Source organism: Poecilia reticulata, chromosome 2 (assembly GCF_904066995.2).
Source record: "Poecilia reticulata chromosome 2, P_reticulata-male-v2, whole genome shotgun sequence".
NCBI classification, from domain to species: Eukaryota; Metazoa; Chordata; class Actinopteri; order Cyprinodontiformes; family Poeciliidae; genus Poecilia; species Poecilia reticulata.
Window position 1 is genome coordinate 27,170,484 of NC_088831.1, and position 8,826 is coordinate 27,179,309.

Consider the following 8,826-nt stretch of genomic DNA (forward strand, 5'->3'; position numbering starts at 1 on the left):
CTGGGGGTGGGATTATCTGGAAAAGATTTACAGTTCACACAACGTTGATAGAAAATGTTTGTCACTTTATTCCCCCAAAGTGGACACAAAAGGGTCCAGCACTTCAGGGAAACGCACTAAATAAAATACAAAATGGGTCTTATGAAAATACACTTGCCTTCGTGGCTATCAAAAAAACATGACATATTTGTATATACAGTGGGTTACAGACAAGGAGCGCACAACACCGAGCCTCTAATAGCAGTTTCAGTCACTCAGCCATGCACACGACAATCTGTATTTATAAACACATTCTTTCCTCATCCTGAGCTCGCCTCTGTTGGGTAGAGTTAGTGAAAAGCTAAAAAAAAACACCTGCCTCAGTCTAAGCTGAATTTAACTGTGTATACAACAAAGTTTTTTTTTTTTTTAATCCTCACACAGATCGGGGATCAGCTTTGTGTCTAAAGGGACGCATGATTTCCAGCCAGTGCCGCGGCCTCCTTCAGCTGTCCTTGTCCAGTGTGGTGGCCAGCGTTACTGTGGTGATGGGCTGTCCGAGGCCGTGCATCTGAATGCGAGCCAGTTTCTTCTGCTCGCACTCCGTCACCAGGCTGTTGAGCTCGGCGGCGCTATAGCCAATCAGAGTCCTCAGGTCGCACACAAACTTGTAGACGAAGCGCTTGCCCTGCACTTTGCTGATCATGTCCCCGTCGTAGTAGTACCTGAACCGCAACAGGCAAAGTTGATAATTAGTAAAAAAAAATAAAAAAAACACGCTGTGCATCTCCACTCCAGTTTTAAAGCTGCAGTATACAACTTATTTAAAAAAAAAAAATGTTTTACATAATTGTTATAAGACAGATAATCTGTGGGGAAAACCCCCCAAAATCGAGCTCCTCAGCTTTCTCCCATTGCTACCTGCAGAAATACACAGCGTGGTCAGAAACAAACTATCAGAACCAGAAGGAGGGTCTTAGCGCTGTTAATCACCCTCCTGTACACACCGCTCACACTGTCCTCCTTGCTCTCTGCTAAGCTACAGCTAGTTCCTGACATTAATGCCCATGCTAGTAAGCGTGGACACCGATGACGACGACCAAGCGGTTTTCTGGAACGGCAATCTGTTTCTCCGCCATTAGCACATTTAGCAGCTTGAACACATGTGTGATTGAGAGCGCTAAAATTTCCCTTCTGGCTCTTGATTGGTTGTTTTTGACTGTAAATTGAGCATTTCTGCAGTTTGCAAAAGTAGTGATAGGAAGTGGAGCTTTATTTAAACTGTCACAACAGTATACATAAAGCTGTTTAAAAAAGTAAAAAACTTTTTATTAAAGTTACATTCTGCAGCTTTAAGGCACTGTGTGCATGACTTTGTCCACTGGAGCAATAACACCTTCACCCCAATGTAAACAGTAAAGACACTCCTGCCAATTGAAGTGAAAAAGTTTTCACTCCAATACAAAAAAAACAAGTACTGTCTTCTTTTTTTTAAGCTAGTTAATTATTAGCAGCTGGGTTTGACTTTGTTGAAGTCAAGACCTGTTATCTAAAATCAGTGAACTGTGCCAAGATGTTTTCTTAATGCATGTGGGAGTTTCAGCTGATACTTGGATCACAAGCACTCGGGTCCTTAAGATTCACTTTTACTCAAAGGAAAAATGTAAACTGGTTAAACAAGTCCAAGCATTATAAATAGATTTACTGACTCCATCTTGATCTGCTTTACGAGGCTTTGTCACCTGCGCAGAAGTGTAAACAGAAGAAGTAAGCGTTAATCTAAGCATGCCTGGCCTTGATGGAGAAAATGCTTCCTCAAAGCATGATGCATTATGGGTCGCTGTTCAAGAGGTCCTTTCCTCAACACGAGTCAGCAACCTTTACAACCCTGAGGTTTAATTATTGAAGAACTTATTTGAGAAAATACTGCTACATTTTTGATTACCTTTACTTTTGAAAATAGTGCTTTAGCATTTTTGGGCCACAGTGGGGGGGAGGGGGAGATCTGCATGTTGCAGCTCTACACATAACCTTTTCATGCAAACGTTGTAGTCACATATGAGAAGAGCACCTTCTTTATTTTTTCTGTATGGTTTCAGGCAAAACCCTGGCCTTTCTTGCATGAAGCTCAGATTTGTGGATTGCATCATTAGAATCTGTTCCCTCAGTAGACCCTCCTGCCTGAGTCACCGCAGGTCTCTCGGCTGCTCCTATGACTTATTCTGTCTTTGCCAGACCTTCAGGGTACAGTTGTGGAAAACCCTTTTAATTCCTGCACAAGGGATTGAATCATTCAAACCGTGGGATTAACCTTCATTTAAACCTCCCTACTACGTCATCTCTGACCCGTCTCTTGTGTTTCTTGGTCTTCACGAACTTCCTCTACTGAACCTCTTCGACTTTCACAGAACAGGTAGATTTATAGTGAAGTCACGTGCGAGCAAGACAACTGGTTGCACAGGACTTTATTGAGGAGTGTCGGACTAAAGGGCCCATAGATCAAACTAGCATGCCTAACCTTTAATTTAACTTTATTTTATAAATAAATTCACAAGTAGGCACTATTATCATATAAAACACAAATACAACACACTGAAGTGTCTGGGTGTAACTTAATAAAATGTCAAGAGGTTTTATTACTGCTATAAATACCACATGTGGAGATAAATAATCCAGCCAATTCATTTCTTAAGAAAAATTTGACATAAATCAAAGAAAGAAGCAATGAATTAATTTACAAATTTAAGACGTAACTTAATGAAATCAAATGAAAATCTGGAAATATTTAGGAATGTTTGAAGTCCCAAATTTGAGGTCAATAAATTTACCACTGTCAATCAGGAATGTTTCTAATGAAAAAGTTATTTTTAAAAGCCGTATACTTCTGCATCAATTTGACACCCAGGTTAAAGTTCAAATCCTGGAAGTTCCTAAACTTCAATGATAAAGGCATCTAAAATAACCCAATGCTTATGAGAAAGAAAAACATGAAATAAATGAGGAGAAACAAACCTCAGGGCTCTGCTGAGCTTCTCGTAGTTCATCGTCGGCTTGTTTTTGCGTTGGCCCCATTTCTGTGCCACGAGCTCCGGCTGGTTCAGCTTGAACTCTCCCTCCTCCCCGACCCAGGAGATGCAGTCTCGTGCATCTTTGTCCGTCAGAAGCTCCAGCAGGAACTGCCACAGCTGGATCTGACCGTTGTTACCTGGAAACCGTGGAGACAGGGCGGCCATCACAGAGCAAATAATGAAATCAGTCTTTGAAATGAGCAACAATCAAATTCAGCAACAATCATTTCTATATGAGGGCCAATAATAAACCCAACCAATGGTATCATCTGTAGATGTAGTACAGTAATTTAGAAATGTGTAAGTTTAATGATATAACTCCTCAATGGGAAATGAAAGTATATACATGTTGAAGTTTGTGTGAGGCGTTACCTGTGCGGTTGCCGGGGGAACTGCGCTCCTCTCCTGAAATTCTGGGCGCTCTGGGGCCCCGGTTGTGTTTGAGTACTTTTATAGCGGTAGGCGTGCTCACTTGAGCTGGAATTATCTGAACAGCTACAAAGACAAACGAGTGATCAGGCACATTGCAGCTAATATATTTATGAGTCACTTTTTTCTGTGCTAGGCTAACGTAAGTCCCACACATCAAACTAAACTCAGGTAAGTGTAACTGGATCACGTGCAACACTTACGTTGATCTATAGTGACAGTGGCGTCCCCCCCCGACTGGTCCTGACTGGCCAACACATCTGAGATAAATATAAAGATTTACTCTCTCCATAGAGGCGAATACTTAGCAAACAAAAGACGACCTTTCCAGTATCTAGAGCAAACAGAGGTTTGTTGTGACGTACATTTGCGCAGCAGCTCCAGGTGGCTCCACAGTATCTCTCCGTTGGGCACTTTCTGAAGGAACTCCTCTTGGTTGAAACTGCAGAGCTCTCGGCCGGGGATGTGGATGCTGCCGATCTCCATCTCGTCGATGTTGAATTCCTTCATGACCCACACAGCCCAGTGGATCACCTGGTCAGCTGTCCAGAGCAAAGGATCTGAGGAAGAGCAAGGAGGTTAGGATCCTTACAGCCACGGCTCGTGAGATTAAAGGTTTCGGCGAAGGCGTTTCTCACCGTACGGTATTCCGAGCCGGACCTGCTCCTTGCGGTAACCTTCCAACGCGGCGGCCCAGCGCGTCACCTGCTCCGACGTCTCATCGGACAGGGAGGACCGCTCTACTGCGATGAGCTGTCCCTCCTCCACCAACGACCCATCTTCTCCCGCCGCATCCGGGTCAATCACAACTTCTACCGTTTCTACAGGCTTCACTATTTCCAGAATGTTCAGCTTCTCCTCCCCTGGGCAAAGACAAACGCCACACATGATTGAGTGAAATTTGGGTTTTTAGGACAATCGTGTTCAACACTTCTGGCTGAACTGGTACCTGGTTTGGCAATGATCTGCAGGCTGAGCTGCACGGTGCCGTCCGTCTTTACCCCCTGATCGAAGAGGCTGTGATCCGGGTGAAGCTGAAAAACAAAAAAAATAACAAATAAGTACAAAATATTTGCTTCAAAATATGAGATGATCTAATCCCACACCGATCTTACCTGAATGTCTTGTAAGCAGATGTCAAATCCATCCAGACAGAATTGGACGCGAGGCTCCAAAAGCTTCTTCAGATTGCCAATGGGCTCATTGATGTCAATATCTTGTTGAATCAAATCAGACGCTGTGATGGTCTGCTCCTCAATGCTACAAATGCAAGACAATGAGAATGAAAACATGTAGGATCCGCACGTGTCTTAAGTGTTTAAGTGATCTTTTAGCTTACCCTTCCTCTAGGCAAGCCTGTTTCTCCCGTTCATCAATCTCGATTTCTATCAACTCTTCTGTCTCGCTTTTAGACATCTTGAGTTACAGGTCCCTTGAAGACAGAGAGAATAAGTTTTACTCAGATTCATTTTGCTTAAAGGTTTAACACAAAAATGACCAAATCAAAAGTAAAAAGAAAAACAACTATCACAAAGTTGATTTTTACACAAGAATTTATTTTAAAATCAACTGATTCATACATTTAAACAAAAAAGATGTTCAGTACTATGACAAAACCCACTTTAGAAAACAACAATAAGTAATTGTTAGCATTCAATTTTTCAGCAACATCATTTAGATTCACCTTGAAACAATTCTTTATGTTGAACTATGGCGCCCCCTAGTGGTTCCCATATTAGCTCTCCCTCTATCCTGGTACTGGCAATTTATTATTTGAGGGCGATACTTTTAGATGTTATTGCACCCAGTTCTGAGAAGGACATCTATGAAACTTGGAGGGTTTAATTGTATTAAGGTATAACAAGATTTACAAACCACCAAAAACTTTCATCATGCAGACATTTGAATAAGAGGTGAGAGAAAAGTACCAGGGACTTTTCTCTGGTTTAATGCTACATAAGGTGCTGCCCCTCCTCCACATATTGCTCTGCATAAGAGGTAAGCTGGCTGAAAAGAAAAAGTTATTTTTAAAAATGCAAATATAACTTTATCCACTGATGTTTGCTTTTCCACTATTGCATGTGACTCCATAACTTATAATTGATGAAGCTTCAGTGCCTTCAAACTGTGTGCATCAACTTTTTTAATGACTGTTGTGAATGGATGTTACCAGACTGCTCTCTGAAATCAAGCCAAAATATGCAATATTTTATGAGAAAGGGCGAGGTTGTCTGTAGAAACTATGTAACGCCAAATCTAGGAGAAGTAATTTGTCAGGGTTTTATTAGACAGCCTAATATCCTTCCAACAAGAATGCTTATTGCCCTATATCAAGAACTTTGAAGTTTTGTCAGAGTAATGACGGCCAAATTTCTTAGCCACAATTACAGCATGTGGAACAAACTTATGTTGATATATTTTTCAAAAAAAAAAAAAAAGAAGAAAAGTTACAGTAAGGACAGAATGTACAAATGTAGAATTTTATGGTCTACAATTAAATATAATTAAAGATTTTGAATACCAAATCTGGGCTCATTTGAGACTTTTTAAGACAAAAAAAGAACTATTATTAAATTCAAGGCTTCCTAAATAGATTTATGAAGCTATCAAGCTGTGAAACACTCATAGACTTATACCTAATCTATAACAAACACCAAAATGTAGAGATTATTTTATTATACAGTAATAAAGTTTACCTTTTAAGTAAACTTTTTTAAGCACTTTGAATTGCCTTGTTGCTGAAAATGTGCTATATAAATAAAATGACCTTACCTTAAACTTAACCAGTTTACTAATAAACTAATTAGTTTTTTTGTTTTTTACAAAATTTTGATTTTAGAATTTATGCAATGCTATGTAGACGTAAAAAAAAATTGTATTGTTTTTGTCACTGCAATAACAACCAATCTTCAACTCTGTCTTCATCCTGTGTGACCACTCCTATGGAAATGCACTAATCACTGATGAATGCATTAATCAGTTACCACTGATGCATTCATCAGTGGTAACTGATATATTGAACTAGAGACATTTGGATGTTTCACTTCTGATGCATTCATCAGTGGTAACTGATGAATTGGCTTTGAAAATGTATTTTACAGTTAAGAGGCTTCTAAAAGAAAAGTGAATATCCTTTTGCTCCTTCAAAATTAATAAATAAAACTCAGGTATTCAAGATTGTACTGAGATTGTTAATTTGTTTGCCTTTATTTTATTTGTACTTTATCTCATGGCAAAATACATGAATAGAGAAATCAAACTTACTGCAAAAGCAGCTATAGAGTAGAATACAATTTAAATACAATTAACAAAATATGAATGGTTTGGAAGATTAATTAAAACATTAGTTGAACTTGATATATATAAGCCGACAGCTTAAACAGAGCTCAACCTCTTAAACTTCAACTTTTCTCACGTAAACAACATAATTATATGAGCAGCTAAGTTTTTCCTTGCTAGAAGGGCCTCTGAGTCTCGCCTCCTCATTGGCCGCCTGGGACACTTCACTTCTGGCCAACGTTAGCCAAGGCGAGGTCGAGGCTGTGGGGTTCAGGGCCAACTGTTAGGCCTCGAACAACAAAACACTCTCTAAACATAACTATTAATCCCAATTAAGTGCAATATGGATGTACAAAAGTCTATGTCAGACAGCAGGCTACACGTGTGGCAACAATGGAGCAGGCCTGTGTTGGACAAGTTAGCTACAAAACAGCAGCGCGGGGCGAGGCAGTCCATTACACAACCGTCCATCTTCCGCTGCCTCTAGTGCTAAACTACGTTTGAAATAAATTTAAAAGGCAGGAAGGGTTACAACTTCAGCGCGGCTACGTTAAACAACACTATAACTCTGGATGTAGAAAACTTTTAAAACGGAAATAGAATAAACGGAAACAAAACAGCATAGGGCAAATGGAAAGGAGCCGGAAATCCTGGCTAAAGGTTTACAGCGTTACAAGACTTCCGAGATCCGCCGCTCGGATCAACAACACAGCCCGCTTTTTTTTACAGGAAAACTATTGCCTAAAATCCATCGTGATGTTACCGATTTTATTAAATTAAGCGCGGTTTGTCATGAAATGCGGAAGTATGAACTCAAATTCGCTTAATCCTCTCGGGATGTGTACCTACTGTCTGTTTGTAGGGGGTCAGCGGCGGCTCAGCTTTACCTTCGGCTAACAGCTAGCGCTTCGTTTCGTTGCTTTCTGTGGTCCTACAACGACAAAAGCCTAACACCAGCTGTCTGTGGTAGTCCGAGTTTACCCACCGTCGGTAGGGCTGTGCTAGTTACCCGAATAGTGCTTGCCTGGAAGGTGGGCGGCCTCTTCCCACTACCCTCACTATACTTTCAGCAGCTAACAGGGTTAGCTTGGCTAATTCAGCTGTAAAATAGCGGGAAGAGTCAGGGCACGACTAAACGGAACCATCTATCATTACACTAACATGTTACAAAAAACTCATCCGAGCAGATAAACTTTTTGCGAATATCAGTACCTTTTAAAGTTCAAACTTTTAATAATCAGAAGTCCAAAATTCACCAGGTCGTGTCGTATCTTCAAGTTTTTGGGCCAACAACACAGCTACAGAAACGAGGGGCGGAGACTAACTGGTAATACTGAGCTCAAAACTTACAAACAAAATACAGGTAGTTAAATAGACATGCTTTTTTTCTGGCTTAGCTCATATGTAATAATTATGCATTATAAAGAGCTTCATAAGAGTGTTCTTTGGCCCATTCAAATACTGTCATGTAACAACCACACAATTTAATGTTACGTATTGGGATTTTTTTTGTGCACAATTGTTTTGAGGAAAGAGAGGATGGGTTTCTTAAAGCTAAAACAAATAGGCCATGCATATGAATTCAGTCCCACCGGGTAAACTAGTTTGTAGAACCTCCTGTTTCTGCAGTTCAAGCTGCATGTCTTTTTGTTATGTCTCTACCAGCTTTGAACATCCAAAGATAAGAGTGGTTTGGACTGGTCTATTCGAAAACATTGATCTTAACACCATTACTGTTCTGGCTGTATGTTTAGGGAGTTGTTCATCTGGAAAGTTTATCTCCTCTCCAGTTTCAAGTTTTCTTACAGGATTGACCTGCATTTAGCTCCGTCCATCTTCCTATCAAATCACCCGACCAGCTGTCCATTCTGAAGAACAGCATGATGATGCCACCACCCTGACAATGCTACTAATTAGATGATGATTAAGTCTATAAGCAATACCATGCATTTTAAAATGCATGGTATTGCTTATAGTTTCCAGAAACACGAAGAATACCACATATCAGTTGGTTTTGTAACAGTCTAAAACATTATAACTAAAAAAATTCATACATTAAGTTTCTCATAGA

At 40.2% G+C, this 8,826-nt stretch overlaps 1 protein-coding gene across 3 annotated transcripts; it reads right to left on the reverse strand.

Annotated features, from left to right (window-relative positions):
- Positions 1-44: 44 nt before the first annotated feature.
- gabpa (GA binding protein transcription factor subunit alpha) lies at positions 45-8,074 on the reverse strand. Of its 3 annotated transcripts, none has more exons than XM_008401731.3 (10): positions 7,968-8,074; positions 4,816-4,908; positions 4,592-4,736; positions 4,426-4,510; positions 4,115-4,339; positions 3,842-4,036; positions 3,680-3,736; positions 3,420-3,542; positions 2,992-3,184; positions 45-704 (listed from the first exon to the last, which is right to left on the reverse strand). In XM_008401731.3, exons 2-10 carry the CDS (start codon positions 4,890-4,892, stop codon positions 485-487), a joined length of 1,320 nt encoding a protein of 439 aa, XP_008399953.1. In that variant the 5' UTR covers positions 4,893-4,908; positions 7,968-8,074; the 3' UTR covers positions 45-484. The 3 variants fall into 3 exon arrangements, with proteins under 3 accessions (XP_008399953.1, XP_008399970.1, XP_008399962.1); XM_008401748.3 differs by lacking the exon at positions 7,968-8,074 and adding an exon at positions 7,643-7,907; XM_008401740.3 differs by lacking the exon at positions 7,968-8,074 and adding an exon at positions 7,605-7,907.
- Positions 8,075-8,826: the final 752 nt, after the last annotated feature.